Below are 18278 nucleotides of genomic sequence, written 5' to 3'. Positions count from 1 at the left end.
ATTGAATGAGGAAAAATTGCTGAATTGCTCTGATAATGCTGTGGCCTGTTCAGTTTGAGTGGTTCTTTTGCATACATTAGTGTCATATGGTCAGACATCAAATAGGGAAGAAGATATTGGCTCTCTACCCAGAGTCCTTGAAAAAGCTGCCACTCCAGAGCAGAATGCTACTAAGCAACTCTTGAACAGAGTTTTGTGAGCAAGGTGTCCTCTAGTCTTAACTTAGGACCCCAAATGATTTTGCCTCCTCCATTAGGAGGGACATCTATGGGCATAAAATTGTCATCGAAACAGGTTTTCCCTTTGGGCCACCAGAATAATGCTGTGTTCATAGTAATGAAAGGCTGCATAAACAGGCCATAGTTATGGTAAGAGTGTGTATTTTGTTCTGTTTTTTAAGGTAACTTTCAAAATGGAGAGGCTCCAGCCCTGCCCTACGGGTCAGTGTATTACCCAGTTGTGTCAGACCCCTTCAGCCAGCAGTCCCTTCCTGGGTTTGATTCTTTAGTACCTGCCTATCGCTATGTTAGTACCTGGCATCCAGCAAATCCACCCTATGGAAATTCTCCACAGATTGCTAATGCTGCGAGTTCTGCACCACTGCAGCAAGTCAGCTATATTGCCTCACCTAACCCTGCACCTCATGACGTGCCTCAAGCAATGTAAACCAGGGAGCTATAAACTCACTTCTTGCCCTTGGTTTCTTTGGTTGTCAAATATGTTAATATTGTTTTGTAAATCTCACCTTGTCTTAGTGGGCTGGGTCAGTCGATTAAACTACACTCAAATTTCATGTCTCTCTTTAGATTTATGCTGGTGATATATGACTTGATAAGATGTTTTGGTGGATTATGTAGGAAAGCATAGGAAAAGAGTGTACAGAAATGATAGTGCAGGGAACACAAAGCTTGAGTTTGACTATATAAAGTATGTATAATAACCTGTGCTATCACTGAATGAATGTTGTACCTCTGAGGGGTTGCACTGGAACACTTAGAGACCTGGTTCTTGTTTAGTCACTGAAATAGGCTGCAGTTACAACTGCAGTCAAAAATTGGGCACAGGGTCATTAGAGGACAAAAATGTTTGAAAGAGGTTGGCTTTCTCAGATTCAGCAAATCAGTGCTGCTTTGCCACTAGTGGTCACACATTTGTAATAGCTGTATTCTGTCTAATTTTGTTCTGTATAGGTTTCATGACTCATGACTCTTGAAAATGTAAGAATACTGTTTGAATTTTTGGATATTGCTCTATGTTTGTAAGATTTGGTTTTTGGAAGCTGTTGCACAAATGGTGGTAGTCTTGGTGTTTGCACTGATAGCACAAAAGCATTGAACACATGAAAATGAGTGGTCATTAGAGGATGAAAATGTTTGAAAGAGGTTGGCTTTCTCAGATTCAGCAAATCAATGCTGCTTTGCCACTAGTGGTCGCATATTTGTAATGGCTGTATTTTGTCTCATTTTGTTCTGTACAGGTTTCATGATTCTTGAAAGTGTACAAATACTGTTTGAATCTGTTGGATATTGCTCTATGTTTGTAAGATTTGTTTTGTGGAAGCTGTTGCACAAATGGTGGTAGTCTTGGTGTTTATTTTGCACTGATAGCACAAAATAAAAGCATTGAACATATGAAAACGAGTGGTCATTTATCACTGGCAGGTTACATTCCTGACAACTAGGCATCCAACAGCCTGGACTAAAGAAATGTAGTTGTCTTGTGTGGGATAAAGCTGCTCCAGCCTTCTGGGAGGAAGTAGCAAAAGCTTTCAGCATGAGAAGAGTGTGGAAGGCAGTAGCTCTGTTTTTGTTGATAAGTTTAGGAAGAAAAGAGTATCTATGCATGTGAACTGCAATTCTTCCAAAGAACTGTCTGCACAGGCTCTGTCCTTGATAGAAACTTGCACTGTACATGCAAAACCAACAAGAAATAGGTGTGAGCTGAGCCCTGCCTGCAGCCCTGGCGCATCATGTGGCAAAGTCCTGTCCTGGAGTAAAAAGCAAGGGCACAAGTGCAGGTAATGCTGCTCAGTGCCAGAGGCCCTGAAAACCAGCAAATATGCTGATTTAACAAGTCTTTAATTCTTTGTAGAGACAGTCTCCGGACTACTCTGACTCTTTTCCAGGTGATGGGTGAACTCTGCAGCTATCTCAGCCTCAGCAGGTGTTTATGCTCCTCCACCTTCAGGCTTCTCCTCAAATTCTGCTGCCTCCACTTCAGCCAGTGCCACAACAGCAGTTCCCCCACAAACAGAGTCCAGCCAGTCATGGTATCTCCCCCTTCTATAGGGAGGCCAGGTAGAGTGTTCATGCTACAGCTGTGGACTTGGATGTCTAAGATTTCAGATACATCTTCCTCTCCTTTCCCCTCTCCCCCCACCTATCCAAGACAAATGTTAAAAGGCTTAAAAAGTCAGCTTAGGACAGTGGCATAATTGTCATTTGCTGAAGTTGAAATGAGCTCTATGGGCCCATGCTACTGTTTAGTGATTTTCTTATTTCTTTGTACATAACTAAGTGATGGTGAAAAAGGATACTGACTGCAGAATTGGGAGGGGAGCAGTACATTTCCTTTGGTATCCATTTTAAGTATCCACAGAAGCAAAAACAGTAGAAAAAAGTGACTCCTTAAAACTTTAACTTAAATTCAAGCAGCACTTTTAGTGTTGATCCTATTTCCTTAGAATTCTTGACTTTTTCCCCCCTTGCTTAAGAGATGATGGCAATAGACTCCTCTGTTGGGAGGGTTGCAAGCTTGGCTTTTGGGTTGTCTCCTCAAGTCTCTAATAGCTGTAGATGTAACTTGGCAATTTAATGATGGTTTTTCAAGATGGAAGAGCCAGTTTAAAAGTCAAAACATGATGGAAATGACCTCTGAGGAGGTAATTTGATTGTCAGCTGCTGTGCTGCTTAAAAAACCCCAAAACATGCACAAAAAATGGTTTTACAAAGTTGTTGTTGGCAGTCAGGACCTTTGTCTGTGCATTTCTGCCTCTGAAGGAGCATCCGACTTGCACAGTCCTTTTGTGGAAAGCGGAGAAGATACCACAGCTCCTTTCACTGCAAAACAATTCACTGGACTAACCTCATAAAGGAACCAGTAAAGCATGTGACTTATTTTTATGAACTTCAAAACGGAACAGACTTAAGTACCGTCTCCATGATGGAGTCATCATGTGTGTTTCCACCTCAGTCACAAGTGCTGTCTGTCATATCCCAAACAGTTCCTGTCAGGCACTGAAGTGAGTATCTTCCACTTTCAAACTCAAGCTATGAATAATGCCTCATTTCTTCTACTGGCACTGAGACAGCCTTGCTTTTTTCCTACACAAAGGGTTATCATAGCTACGTGTTGGTGTTTTATCTTCTGGTATTAGTCTGTCTCCTGCAGTCAACTTCTTCTTTTCTCATTAGAAACACTGAGAATTCTGTTCTGGAGTCAAGTTTTCTGCGTGATCATCCAGACTTGTTTACTTTGGCACAGCATTTGATGATTGCCCCATTCCAGTTTGGTAGCAGACCAATGCTTGGGGGTTTTCATGCCCAGCAAATCATAGAATTGCCATAAACAGAGGTAGCAGGATAGAGCTTTCAGCATAAGCACATTTTCTCTTGAAACAAGCACAGAAAAATCCATGAGTATTGATTTCTATTGGGAACAATTATTTTGCTTCAGATTTTTTCTTTTTTCCTTCCTTTCTTTCTTTATTGGCCTTCTTGAAGTATGTTGTCGCATAATGAATTTTTAAAGCAGGAATTTGATCCTGAAATGTGTTTTTCATTTTTCTTCCGTGTGGATGGTTTTTCAGCCTTTAACAGGGAGAAGAGACGTGCAGCCAAGCCTGCACTAGTCATGCCTGCCACCTCCTTTTCCACACCATGTTTTTGTATATGAAAGGCAGGGGCTCAAATTAAATTAACACCTGAAGGCTGTGCAGGAAGGCTCCGGGAGCAGGCAGCACCACAGCATGATCTCTTTAGATGTGAGCACTTGTGATTTCGTAGCCCTTATAAACAGCCTCAGAGCCAAGCTCTTCTGAAACAGCAAGATGAAAGCAGCAGTGATCAACTGTAGTGCCTGTGTTTTGGGGTGTGAGCTGCTTGTGGTTTCAGTATGTCAGTCTCTTCTAAACTGCTGCACATCCTCCTGCCCTGGGAAGGAGCAGGCTTTGGTCTGACCCCATTCAAGACACTCAAGTGCACGTCTGTTCTCTGGGCACCCCTTTCTATACAGCTAAGTAAAAGCTTGGTACTTTGGCAGCGGTGCTTGGGTCTTGCACCAAAGGACATGCCAAGCCTGTGCTCTGTTGCAGTTGGCTGTGGGTGCTGCCCTCCTGTCCTGTGCCCTGCAAATCCCCTCCACAGCCAGAGTACCACCAGTCCTGCTTCAGTCTGGGTGTGTTGACATCCCCTTCATCACTGCTGCTCACTAGAGGCACGAGTCTCCTTCTGAAGTGCTCTGAACTGTAAAATCTGTTGTTGAAGGTAATTATTATAAATACTATGGAGGAAAAACACTCTGCTTCTGCCTGCCAGCAGCACCACTGTGCTGGGCTGGCACTCCTGTGCTCTGCTTTCCCCTTGCTCACATAAGAACACCAAGCTGATTCCTACAGCAAGTTGTTTTTCTCTCTCAGTTGTTCTGTTTCATGCAGCTTCCATTCTCCCTGCAGTGTTGCTGGATACTTTTCTCTGTTATAAAATTACACCGGCAAAGATTGCATTATATGTGGAAAATATTCAGTGTACTAATCCAGACCCATACTTCAGGTAACTGCTTTTTTCATAAGGAAGGAAGATAAAACCCTTGGACTTGATGGCTTTGGAATAAGATCAGAGTTTAAATTCTGCAGGGCAGGTCTATATCTAGAAATTCTTATACATGATAAGCAACTGCTGCTTCCCAAGTTTCACAGGCACGTGAGTTGGTGCAAGTGTGAAACAGTTGAGCCAGTACGAGCCATAGGCTCAGAGCATGTACTCAGGCAGTTACTGCACTTGAGTCATCTCTGCAAGTGGGGCAATCTGCAGGAACAGGAACAGGCACCTGAGTCCCAATGGGGTGTGTTTATGTGTTGGGCTCATAGGTTCATGGCTGTTCTTTTACCCCAGATGCTAACTCTTGCCTTCCCTGGAGCAGATGTTCTGCCACGAGCTTCAGGGTGCTGGGGCTTACCTTGAGATAAGTGTCATTCTGTTCTTGCAGCTGTGATGGTGGCTTGACTGTGCTGTGTTAGAGAAAATGGACTTTTGAGAGAAAGTCCAATATCCTTGAATGATAAAGTTAACACACTAACTCCCTCTACACTCCCCTTTATATGCTTTTAGTGTTCCCTATCCATTAGCACTTTCCAATTAAATCCAAGTTGTGGTTTCTGGCTTTTCTTAAACCAGTTCTTTTTGTCATAGTTAAAAGCCAAAAACGTTTGTTTCAGTGTTTGGGGTGATGAAGTAAACATGTGATTTGTATTGCTGCTTCAGGAAGCACAAGTAAGAGGAGATACAATACACTGTGAAACTTCTTCCCCTGCCTCCCTGGTCAAACCTGGAAGTCTCTGCTGCAGCACATATGTCTGCATACACAGGGAAAGCCAAGGAGGTAGAAGTCATTTGCAGGTGCAGTTTGGTTCCTGTTTCTGGAATAGGAAGCACAACTTGGGATTCAGGGTGCCTGAACTTTGAACTTCTCAGCTCTCCGATGGGAGTGGAAATGTGCACATCTAGCTTGGAAATGGCTTTTTCTATATTGGGTGGGTATTTAGAGTTCTGTAGCTGTGGATCACTGTGGTCCTGGGCTTTGCTACAGCTTTTGGCATGGGCTGTGTTTATTGCTCTGTGTATCCCTGTCTCCCTTGTGCTGGGATCTTCTGCATTTCAAGGAAAGGGATATTGCTGCTGTTTAACTTGAGAAAACTTGTTTTACTGGAGACTTGACAAAGAGCCTCTGCTTTTGAAACCCGTCTGCATGCCTACAGCGAGGTGTGCTTGGAGGAGAGCTTTACGTGAGCAAATTATGTTAATACAGTTGGATGCTGTTGCTTAATGACTCTTCTACACTCTTGGCTCTATTGCTGTGTATCCCAGTGTGGCTGATGGAGTTGTGCTGGTGTAAGGACATCTTTGGGGAGCAAATTAAAATGGAATTACACTGAGACTTCTTTCTACAGGAGTAATCGCATTCATGCAGTGCCTTTTATTTACCAACACTTCCAGTGGTTTGCTGCTTTCTGTGGTAGAAGTGATATGGAGGGGTTGGGTTGTTTGGTTTGGGTTTGGTTTTACACAGCCGGGGGGTGTTCAGCTCTTGCCCATGAGCAGTAACACAAATTTGGGTGGCCAACGTCATTGTAGGTAAGTGGGACTGTGCCATGGCTTTATGTAAATACCAATATACGTCTCTATAGAATTGGGGTCCTTACGTGCTCCTCTGGCAGCCCTGGAGAAGTCTATGCTGAGTGTGCTTTTAAGAAACTGTAAATGCCAGGCCTGTTGCTGTTCATAAATGTTTATTATCAATAGGCAGCTCGAAATGTTACATCTGAAAAGGTAGAAACACCTTGAATTTCAATAGGCTTACATTTTGGGAAAAAATTAAATGCCTTTTGTCTTTTTTGTTTGTTTTTCAGTTTACAGTTAAGCTAAAAATACACATAAAATAAATAATTTTATTATGTACATCGTTTTGTTTTTACATGTCACACGAGGGGATGATGTGGAGGCTGCACTGCGGACAGGAGAGATGCAAGTAGAAAAGTACATAAAACTAAGCGCTTGGTTTTGCTTTTTGCTCTTCCCCTCGTCTCCCCCCTGTCTCTAGAGGTGGCTGTTACTCAACTGATGAATGCTGAGCTCCCTGCTCTGTCTTTATCCTCTCACATCTAAAAGCTCTTTTGCCTGGAAAAGTTTTTGACCAAAACTAAAAGAAAGGAGGGGGAACAAAAAAGCCTCACCTTTTTTATCCCATGAAGTAAAATGGCAGTTTAAAACAAGTATTTTCAGCTGTGAAGTTGTTTCTGTGATAGCTTTCTTTTAATGAAGAGTTAATTTGATTGCTAAAAAACCTGTTTGCAGAGTAAGCCCGGCTCTCTAGGGCTTGCCATGTAGAAAATAGAGTCCTTAAGCATCTGCTACTATCCTTTGCTTCTCCAAGATCCTCAGCCCTCCAGTTCCCAGACCCACCTTATAAACACATTCAGTAGTTTTTAAACAAGACTATACAATACCCCAAAAAATAGCTACACCAAAAAGTGCCCCCTTGCTCAAAAACAACTATTTATAGTCAAAAGGCATTTCACTCCGTTGGCTAAAGGTATCACAGTGTTCTGTTAGCTAATGTGCTGAAGGCCAGCTCCTTCATTGATCACGTCTTGTCCTAAGCACATCGTTTCTCTGCTAGCTTAGGAGTTGCTGCTGATAGGGAGATGCTTTAGATGGGAGAGGGGGGAAAAATTCCCCACAATAAGCCATGCTGAAGGAGATGATGCTGGCCAGGAGGAATGGGCTGCACTGGCTCCTTGGTTGGTGAGCCATGGATTGAGAAGAGTTTGCATGTGAAGAACGAACTGTGAGATCCATTTGGCTTTTAGAATAGCGGGAGGTCTGAGCCAGGTCACTAGGGCTCTATTGCTGTTGTGGTTGTGTTTGTTGTTGGTTTTGCACATCTTAAACAAACACAGCAGGTAAAAGTGTTTCCCTGAAGCACAAAATCCTGTCACACATTTGGTAAGGGAGGATCAAACGTGTCTGCATTTTAAATATACTTTTTTAGATAAAGCATGTTCTTGAAACATCATTCTTGGTCATGAATTTACTCCAGATCAGGAGTTGTTCTAGATGGAGGCAATAGTATGAAGAATATATGATGTGTTTGTAACAGTGTATTGGCCTGACATGGGCAAAGTTTGTGTGAAAATGAACCTGAATCCAGTTACAGATGGTTAGAACTGATGTGGCTGCCCCAGCGTGCTCCTTGCCTCCTCCTCCTCCGAAAAACCCAGTAAGGGATTGACTTATAGCTGTTAGGTTTTGAGTTACCCACTGACTGCAAACTGCAACTTATTCTGGTAACAGTTTATTTGAGGTGCTCCTCCCGTGAGCTATTATTCACTGTGGTCTCACCAACTCCAATTCTCCCGTTACATGAATAGGAGCCAGTGATGTTTCCAGCACACCCGGGCAGGCTGCAACCAGCCATGCTGCAGCACTCGGGAGGTCCCACAGTGCATCCACCCCCAAAACAGCCCCAGAGAGCTTCTGGTTAAGTAACAACTTCCATTAATTCCAGGCAGCCCATGTGGTTTAGATGGTTTTGCTTATTTTTTGCCATTTCTGTTTGTGGAATTACAACAGAGGTGGAAGAGTGATTCTGTTTCTTTGGAAATCAGCCTTTGAGGCCGCACAGAGCTTTCTCATGGCCGTGTCTGCGGGACAGTGTCAGCACACCACAGGACAAGTTAACTGGCTAAAGGAGAACTCAGCCAGAAATTAAACCAAAACTGATCTTCTTCCTGGTTAACTGAAATATGCTTTTCTTTGGGCTTTTGGCTTTTGAAACAGAAAGTAGAAATATCAAAGCAAAGCCGAGAAGTCCCAAGGGAAGTGGGACACACACTTAACAGTGTGAGAGCAGCAGGTCTTGTGTAGTTTTCTAACTGCTAGAAAACCCAGCAGTCATTCAGATTCGTGCTTACACTTTCTAGTAACTGTCCAAATACCCAGTGCAGGCACCCTGCAACTGCTTGTGTTCCTGGAAGCGAGCTTAGGATGCTCGCAGCGCCCTTACAGTGCAAGTCAAATCTTAGAGCTCCTGTCACTCAAACCAAAGACCTTTATCCTGAGAAAGCACTGAAGGAAACCAGATTGTACCTACAGAGAAACCAGGGTGAAGGGCCCCTTGTAGGGATGCAGGAGACAGTCTCCTGCTATCTAGGAAAGGTTCCTGCAGCAGCCCTTGTGTAGGTGATTCACCACTGCCCGAGGTGCGTGCCTGGGACCTGCCTTGTCCCGCTCCTCCTCATGCTGAGCAGGCAGCAGGGGTTTTGCTCCAGCGCTCTGTGTGCCCCAGCACACTGCACACACAGCACACTGCGACACCCCATCACCGGCCCTTCCCAGTGAGGGGGTGAAAAGTGAACACGAAGGAGGTGACGACACGTGGTGACGCTTCCCTATAGCCCTATACGAGTATCCTGCCGTGTGCGTGCCCGTGGAACCTCCCCATGCTTAGAAGTCTGTTGCATCAACCAATCTTAAACCTCTTTAAAAGGTAAGGGTTTATATTTATACATGAATATATTTATTTAAATACTCTTTAATATTTACAGTGGCTGTTTCTGCTAAAAATTATGTTACATGTACCATCAGAAAAAGGATGAAACACAAACACAGGTGATTTGAAGGGTGAGACAAAAATCACAAAAGCAAGGGTGTTAAAAGAGTTTAGGCTTCCAGGGTATGCTGCTCCTGCTCACTGTCTACTGCAGAAGTCTCCTAATTTCCCTTCCTGGGGAAATCATGCCAGTTTTCTACGTGGAAAACTATCATAACGGACACAGAGTTAAATCCTAACCTGAATGAATTGTAAGAAAATAAAAGTACATCCTACTGCTACGGATATGAACTGCTTCCTGTATATAGCGCCTTTAATTTGAGGATCTGAAAGTGCTTATAAATAATGAACTAACCCCCCCTGCGAGGTAGGTAAGTAGTATTATCCCTATTTTACAGATGGGGAAACTGAGGCATCAGAGAGGCGAAGTGACTTGCCCAAGGTCACAGGTGAGTCGGTGGCAGAGCTGGGACTAGACCTCAGCAGTCCTGTTCTCTAACCCTGTGCTCTCACCGTGGTGCATGCTTCCTCTGGAGGGACCACACAGCCAAATACTTGAGTATCCACACACAGACCAGTGAGTCAGTTAATATACAAATGTAATTATCCACGTCATCTGCAGAGATATGTCAGTTAATTCCTTGTTTCTGAAACAACTTCCTTAGTCTCTGACCTGAGGACAAACACTTCCCAGCTCTAGGGGATGTTCTTAACCCTGGCTGTTGTTTGTTAACCTTTTACTTGGCGATCACTTGTGGGTGTGCTGCTTTAAAAAGCCAGGTGAAAATGACCCAGGGGATGGGAAGTGAGAAACAAAACAACTTCAGGAGCAAGAAACTTAAAGGGTAAGTGGTCAAGATTCTATTATTCCAAATTCCTTGCATATGTGTAAGGATTATTCCTGAAGCCCACTAAAGGCCAGGCCTGTACCAGTTGGAGCACAGCTGTGCATCCTGAACCCAAGCCAAGGAGAAGTTTAACTCCTCACAGGAGCAGCTCCAAGTGTCCCACCAGCTCCCACCCTGGTCACAGGCAGCCCAGGGGCAGTTCACTGACTCCTCTGAAGGGAAGGGTAACTTCCACTAGAACAGGTTTTCTTTTTGAGCAATAGAAAATGGGTAAATGCTGGTGAATCCCAAGTACTGCGACTGCAAGTGAAGCAAAACCTGCTTGGGTTTTAAATTATCAAACCTATTTTTCACAAGCTGCTTTAATTTCCCTCCCCTGAAGCTCCTGTTTTAGTGTAATAATAATTCACCAGCTTCTATAAAGTCTATTGCTACCGAAGGGGATGCATAGATGCAATCGAACAGGACTTTGCCTTTTGAGGGAACCAATCTGAGTCCTGCAAACTCCTGCACATGTGTATTACAGCAAAGCAAGGGTTTGTGTTTGAATTCCAAAGGTAGCTCAGAGGAGAGGAAGTATCTGAGTGATGAAACAAACCCCGGGGGAGCCCCAGCCATGATGCAGCTCTCGCTTTACCACCATGCTATGGGGAGGGCTCTGCAGGCTGCAGGATCCATCATGCCATCCCAGCGGGGCTGTTCCTACCCCTGCCCTTTCGGGACACAGCATGGGAATGTGACTCAGGCAGTTGTGCAGCCCTGTGTCATTGTGGGGGGGCACCACTGCAGAGTTAACTGCGTTTCAGTTTATTTGTACCTGTTAATGCAGTGCTGCGAGTGAACCACACGTTATAATCACCACCGGTTCTAAGGGAAAACTTAAAAGCCTTTCTACTGTCCAAGGACAGGAACGCTGCTTCTGTCCCAGCCTCAAACCCAGGGGATGTCTCTGCACAACCCTACTTGAATTGTTTTCATTCTTACTCCTTACACAGGAAATACCATAAAGATTTGCTAGCCCCATGTCAAGTGGAGTTCATAAACTGCAGTGGGGTTAGGTGAGGCTTAAAATGATTCAAACCCCCTGGAGCGGCTCTTGCTCATGTCCCTCTTTCCAGAACTGTGCTCAGTTTGGTTTATTAAGCTGTAGGGCTTTTACTGTGAGCAGCTTTGGGAACTGCCTGCAGTTGGTGTGACTGCAGCTCTCTCAAATGACAGCGCTGCTGGATCTCTTGAGGAGTGACCAGCAAGCTGCTGCTGACCTGCACGTTTGGCAGGTCTCCTTGTGCAGCACATGGGTCAGTTTGCTCAGCCTTTCCTCAAGGAAGAGGAGATGCAGTTCTCAAAGACAACTCTAACCCTGCAGTTAGTATGAAAGCTTGAAATCTGTTGATGCAAAAATGCTTTTCACTCTGCCTTAACTAACACAGATAGAGGCTTAAATATTTGGGGCTTTATACTGCATGCTGGTAACAAGAGTGGTGTCATAAGGAGTACAGAAACATTCTGGAGTCTCTGCACCTCGCTGCTGATTTTCCTTGACACCAGAGCTGACCTAGAGCCAGAGTCTCCTCCCTGAGGTCTGTACTGAAACCTGCCCATGAGTCCAGTGTGTTGGCACCTACAGCTCTGCTACAGGAGCTGGGCTGCAGCGTTCACATTTACCTCTGATGCAGGTGTAATCTTTAGGTACCGCTGTATAGGTGCCCAAAGGGAAAACCAGCTTTCAAACCCCAGCAGAGTATCCACCTGCAGGTGTCCCAGTAACTCTTCAAGGCAGAATTGCTGTAATGACAGATCCCTCTCCTCTTGACCCTCGTGTTGCCATGACGAGCGCTGCTCATGCCCTTGTGGTAGCATCTGACCAGTGCCAACGGGAGGTGTGGATTTCCCAGCATTATGCTTTTACAAATGCAATTCACAACCAGTTCATACAAGAGGTGATGTTTTGGGGGCCACCCCTGGGATATGCTCCAGCTCCTGTAACCTCTCCTGGGAACAGAGCCTTAAGCGTGACAGCACGAGCACTGTAACGAGGCTCTGTCATACGGGAAGGACATTTCTGAGCTCAGGACTTGCTTCCTCCAAGCAAGCGGCTGACTAATACCAGCTCTGGAGGGGTGGTAAGTGCTGATCTCTGTGTTTCTTAGCAACACCACACAAGAAAGTTCAAGTATCACATGGTTAAAATAAATCACTGTTAAAAAATGAACCATTTTGCCCTTGATGGGGTTGTCTTCTCCCCACTCTGATGCTCCTTAGGACAAAAGCAGTGACAGTGCTAGGCCCTGTCCTGACACTGCCATGACTAGGGAAAGAAAAGATCACCTCTACTGCTGCACTCCTTTCTGCTGCACCTTAGAAAAGGAGCTTCAGAGACTTCCCAGGCTGCCAGATGCAGTTTGAGCTGCTATTGCTTAGGTTGCTTGTCAGAAATGCAGCTCACGGCCCCAGGGAAGATGCTCTCTCTTGGCACTTGCCATCCAGGAGGATGGTTTTCTTCCTAAAGGCTGACATCTGTCAGAGAGGCAGCAGAATGCAAATGGAGCAGTGGAATGAGATCAGGAATCTCAAAGAGTAGATGCAGCTGAGGGGTGGGCTGTGAGGGCGAGGCCAAGGGCTGGGTTTGGCTCAATGTGAGAACCACTCTGAGGTTTGGGTTTTGAGCAGCCATGGCCCGTTCAGGGGCACTTCATCTCTGCAGAAGTCGGCAGCACGGCCAGGTGCTGGCTTCCAGCCTAACTGGAAGGTCATTCTGCTCCCTATGGGGGGAATCTCTCATAGGAATTGGGTAAATGAGCAACTCATACCATGTTCTAGGTGGATGACTGGAGGGGCCTCTTATTCAGTAACAATTTACAGTATTAATGTAATAAACAACCTGAAAACCACACACAACCGAAAGACTCGGAGATCATATTGCTTAAAGAAAACAAAAAGCCCAGATATAAGTTGAAACCCTTTCTAAAAAGATTTTAGACATGATTCTCAGCCTCCTGCTAAGCCACTGCTCACCAGCTGCTTGTGTGGATGAGGAAAACTGAGCAGGATGCAGACCCAATGGGTTGGATAGCAGCAGTGAGAACCCAGCGGCAGTGGGACGATGGTGACAGCACTGGAGGAATCCTTTCCTCGGCCCCCAGCATGTCTGAAGTCTGTGGGGTTTGAAGACAAGACTGCATCTGAAGGGATTCCTGTGGTTTATAGTGACCTTATAAACGTTGAAACCTTTAGTTTGGTATTTGTGAGTGTACAAAAAGTAAATGAAAAAGGTGCAGATGGCTATAAAATAGGCTAACATGAGTCTGACGCGCTTTTCCCACCCGTGGACAGAAAGGAAATGGTAATGCTGGATCAGATGAGAGCAAAGCATTACAAAGAAGGGGCTAAGTTCTCCAGGGAGTGCTAAGATAGCTCTACTTATAGCCGAGTCGTGACGTGATCCTCCTGCCCATCTTTCCACTGGTTTATAAACAAGTCACAGGCCTCTCCCCATGAATCAAACACGTCCTCTGACGAGTCTATAAGTTTGGAATTAGAGGAACAAATACTGGAAGCACAGTGAAGGGAGCTGGTACAAACCACAGGGCACTCCTTGCTCTGTCCTGTAAGTCTTGTGTTCCCACTGTAGTCCACCTCATTGAGGTTAATTTCACTTTTGGAACAATTCTCTGCTTTCTCTTTATCAATCTGAGAATATTTAATGTCTTTCCACATGTAGTGTGGCTGAATAATTCCGTCTGAAATCGTGTACATGGGCTCTGAGTTTGGTTCAGGGACGTGTCCATTCATCTTGGAGAAAAGCAGGCCCAGTCTCTTAAAGGACTCCTTCTTGGAGCTGGAAAGTCTCTGAACTCTATTTCCATTCCGGACGAAGGAGCGTTTACTGATCCCGTTGCTTTTTGGCTTCTCTTCCACCATATCGATCCCAGACATAGTTTTAATTAGAGCAGATACATTGAAGTCCTTTTTTTTGTTGGCTACATTGAAAGACACGCTCTTGGCTTTAGGTTTTTCTCCAGCACCATCCTCATTTGTTTCATCCTTTTGGGACACCTCCGTGCTGCTGGTAGAGTAACTTCTCCTCTGGGGCTTCCTGTTTCCTAAGAGGTCAAGAACTTCATAGCGAAAACTTGAGATGTCCTGTTTTAACTCCTAGGGCAAGAGGAGAAATGAGTTACACTCAGCAGCTTTATCTGTGACGTGGAAGAATGATCGTGTTCCCTTGGGAGAGCTGTTCAGTTGTGCAGATGGCTGACAGCAAATTGCACTTGCAAGAACACCAGATCCATCATCATTACTCAGTGACACACAACAAAAAGTATTGGCAATCCCAAGAATTGGAGACCTCCCAAGATCTTTGTCTCCAAAGGCTGTGGGACCAACCCCAATGACCAACCCCCTCTGCCCACCCCACCACCCACTCCAATAAAAAAAAAGGTCAAATAAGACACTGCTGAAGTTCAGAAATGAGGCAGGAATCTTATTTAGTTGATTTAGTTGATAGGCCCAACTATAACATGTTGGTGTGTGTTCTTCATATCCATTAACCCAGACTCATTCTTTGGCTCTGCCTGCGTTAGGATTAGGAATGTGATGTTGACTCAAATCAGATACTTCATTCCTACCATTTTCCAATGATTTTGTCTACATAACACACTGTACATTAAAACCTGGAAGTGATCAATGAGAAGACACTCCAGTAATAATATTTTCTGCTCAAAACCCCCACATGCACATCATCTAGATCCCAGCTCCAGTAACACTCCTACTTCCACAGAGGTTACAGATCATCCTAACAAGTAAGCGTGAACTCTGCAAGCTGCTACTTGAATGAGTGTAATAAATTATCATTCAGGAATAACGAATTACCTTGAAGTTTTCTTCAGTTAAACCTTCGTTGGTTTTGGAAGTTCTTATCATTGCTGCGACGTATCTTTTCACAAGGTTTCTTATCACTTCCTGGAACAGGAAAGAACAAGTGATTCAGACTCTGTTCTTACTGCAATTCCCCGAGTTCTGACCCACAGAACTCTGTCCTGACTCTGCTGACTAGAAACAAAATCACCCACCATTAGAAGGAGAACCCCTTCTTTTAAAGAGAACAAACCTTTGGCAAGGGTTATGTACCTTCCACCCTGAATGCTCAGCGTTTACTACAGCGAGCAGGTACTTTGTACTGGTTTTGTATATGTAAAAGCTGTCAGGAAAAAATTCTGGATGTTCTTAAATGTCCTCAAGCTGTCTAATGTCAGTTCTTAAGATGACCAAACTCGTGTATGTGCTGTGTGTGTGCCGACAGGGCTGTTAGTTACAGTGCAGGGTTTTGGTAGGATGAGATCCATTTTGCTCTGTGTTCATGAACCTCTTTGCTCACTTTACATAAGCAAACTGGTACTTTAAGCTTGTACATGTATCTGTGCTGGCAGCATACACAGAGGTGGATCTCTCAGCACGCAAAAGACTACTCCAAACCTTTCCCTCATTTCCCCCATTTCATAGATAGGGATAACAAGTCTGAGCAACACCAAGACAGTCTCTGCACTGAGGTTTTACTGGGAGGTTTGTGTAAAAGCTCCTGCTGTTGGTACCCGTAAGCTGTGCTGTGAAGTCAGGAAGTACCAAATGTCTGTTGTCAAAGGTGACTAATTACAGTAAACACCAACTTCAGAGAAAAATAGTCGTTAAAAAGCAGATGTCTTAAGTAAGACAAATCACTGATGGCTTTTGACAGTACAGCTGAATGCACCACCTAACATTCTGGAGAGCACTTTTTTCCCTTCCAGCACACTGGCATATTGCACCACACTGAATGCAAGTACTGAAGCTGGTTTTAATACAGTTTCATCCTTTTGTAGCTTGACTTTAATGAGCATTTGATGATAGGCAGGCTGAGAATAAACAAACCCAGCAAAACTCAATAAAGGGACCGTTCCTCCTTCCTGAGCTGTCCAAAACTAATCCCAACCACTGTCTGAGGTAGGGATGCTTTACAAAAAACAGCAGGAGAGGAACAATTCAAGAGCATGTAAAAAATGCTGCAGAAACGGGTTTAATCAGGATGCTGTGACAGCCGGGTCCCCCTGATGGACCTGGAGGTGTCACCTTTGACTTCTGCTGCCAGACTGATACCCGGCAAGTTTTCCACTACTTCAGGGGGGGTGAAAAACAAGGAGTGATTTACTGAATCACCCCACCTCTAATGAGGAAATGATTTAATCCATGATAAGCAAAATCCAAGAGGACCTGCACTTGTCAGAATACATTGTAGAAGTAAGAATGGAGGTGTTTGTTAGAAAATGAGCAGGAAGAGAAAACAGCAAGTAAAAACTTTATGTGCTCAAGAGTTTACCTGGTAATGTTGATTCTGGATCAAGTTGTCAGCATGCCGCTCCTGGAAAGGGAAAGGCACAGACATGTTACCTGTTCAGTCCTGTCTTTAGAGCTCCTGATGGCAAGTTATGAGCCAGCAACCTTCTAGTGCACCAGCAGAGCAGCGGCCCTTGCGATCCTGAACGTGCACAAGCACCCTGGAAAAGTGAAGCATAAACCCATGCAGCTCCTTACTGTGAATGTTTTGAGGTTTTCATGCCTCTTCTGTTCGTTGTCAGAGTCGTTGCCTGGGCACAGCTGATTGTGAATCCACTTGCAGAGGTACCAGACGGACTTGGGACTTGGGACGATGTTAAAAGGAGGAGGCAGAGTGGCACCTTCATCAAAGTAACTCATCCAGAGCTTCGTCCGTGCAAACTTCCACTCAATATCCGCATGGTCCTGTGGGAGAAGGAGAGAGACTATCAACAGCTTCAGGCAGGCTTTGCACAGCCAAGGAGGCAGCATGTGAGCAATAAAGGATTTCTCCAGCTCAGGCAGAGCTTCTTCCATCTCCCTCACTGGGGATGTACTTAAAACCAATGTGAAATGTAGCCAGAGTGCCAAAATACCAACCCCTGAGGAACGAGATGACAGCAATATTCAGCACAAGGAATTGCAGATGCTAAAGCCCAGCTTCGTATTAGAGGTTGTGCTTATATTAGTTTTCCAATACAAGAATCAAGAAAACACCTTTGCTTTTTGCTAGCACTTTTATTACCACAAACTGTTGTTTCTCATGCCCAAATCCAATGAATTCTCACTTTCTTCTCTACGAAAAGATATTTCACAGTGGTTTTTTTGTGTCTTTTTTATAGCATCCATGAATTCAGCTCTTATAAGGAAGCGACACATTTTATGCGTGCCGTATTTTACATCTTGCCTCTGCATTATCCTTACACAAAACAGAAGACATTTTACTGTTTGTTTTATTCTATTTGTATTAGCATCATGCTAGCTTGCTGTATTCTAGTGGTTATCATCCCCAAAAGTAATGGTGGAAAGTCAACAGCATCATCACTTTACAGCTGCACAGATAGGCACATGGTCCAAACAGTCACCAGGAAAGGAATACTGAGGCTGTGCAAGACACTGCCCTCACAGACTGCAAAATGGTGATCCCCAAATCAAGGTATTCACAACCTAGCCCATGGAGTCAACAGGCTCTTTTCAGTAACAAACTCCATATTCTCTTCACCATCAGGGCAGAGCGCTATGCCTCCAGCCTCCATTCAGAGAGCTGCTGCAGCAGCTATTCAGAATGGATTTAGTGCTAACTCAGAGTTAAAAAATGCCACTGGTTTGTAGGTTCTGCAGAAATTCTGACATTAGACAGAAGAAGAAGGAAATAGTTTGAAGCCCTCAAGCCAAGCAGTGCTGAACACAGCTTACAACAGGACACTGAATTTAAATGGTAGGTTAGCGTATTGTTATCACTGCAGAGGACAGCGCTGAGCTGATGGTTGTGACATTTTAGCTGTTCAGCATTTCTGGTAGCAGTACCTGGCAGGAGATTAAGCCAAAGCTGTAGTGATCTGAGCTAAGGAACAGCGCAAGGTAGGAGGAAAGGACAGCTTCAACCAGGCTGGAACAAGCAGCCCTCGAGTGAGGGATGCTGCAGCTCTCAGAAACAGGCACTGAAGTGTAGGACAGGGAGTTTGAATAAAATATGGCTCAACATTAGGCCCAAAGAATGACTACACCAGCTTTGCGGCTGTGCTCCAGTGCTCT

The 18278-nt window shown here is 44.6% G+C and overlaps 2 protein-coding genes across 3 annotated transcripts in view; one reads left to right on the top strand and one right to left on the bottom strand.

The window, feature by feature from the left end:
* Positions 1-1632, top strand: part of ALG13 (ALG13 UDP-N-acetylglucosaminyltransferase subunit) — a 28872-nt gene extending 27240 nt beyond the window's left edge. The window contains exon 28 of the mRNA XM_030496618.1: positions 401-1632. Coding sequence (XP_030352478.1) covers positions 401-666 — 266 coding nt within the window. The 3' untranslated portion in view covers positions 667-1632. The remainder of the gene's footprint in view (positions 1-400) is intronic.
* A 4856-nt stretch (positions 1633-6488) lies between these two features.
* The window catches only part of TRPC5 (transient receptor potential cation channel subfamily C member 5), a 97139-nt gene continuing 85349 nt past the window's right edge, over positions 6489-18278 (bottom strand). Inside the window, exons 8-11 of one of the 2 annotated variants that reach the window (XM_030498209.1) lie at positions 16743-16949; positions 16528-16569; positions 15048-15137; positions 6489-14330 (exon numbers count right to left, since the gene is read on the bottom strand). In XM_030498209.1, the coding sequence (XP_030354069.1) occupies positions 13596-14330; positions 15048-15137; positions 16528-16569; positions 16743-16949 (1074 nt within the window). In that variant the 3' untranslated portion in view covers positions 6489-13595. The remainder of the gene's footprint in view (positions 14331-15047; positions 15138-16527; positions 16570-16742; positions 16950-18278) is intronic. The other variant, XM_030498210.1, reaches the window with a different exon arrangement.

Source organism: Strigops habroptila, chromosome 9 (assembly GCF_004027225.2).
Source record: "Strigops habroptila isolate Jane chromosome 9, bStrHab1.2.pri, whole genome shotgun sequence".
Lineage (NCBI taxonomy): Eukaryota > Metazoa > Chordata > Aves > Psittaciformes > Psittacidae > Strigops > Strigops habroptila.
The sequence above is the reverse complement of the archived record's forward strand: the minus strand, read 5'-3'. Positions and strand labels throughout refer to the sequence as shown.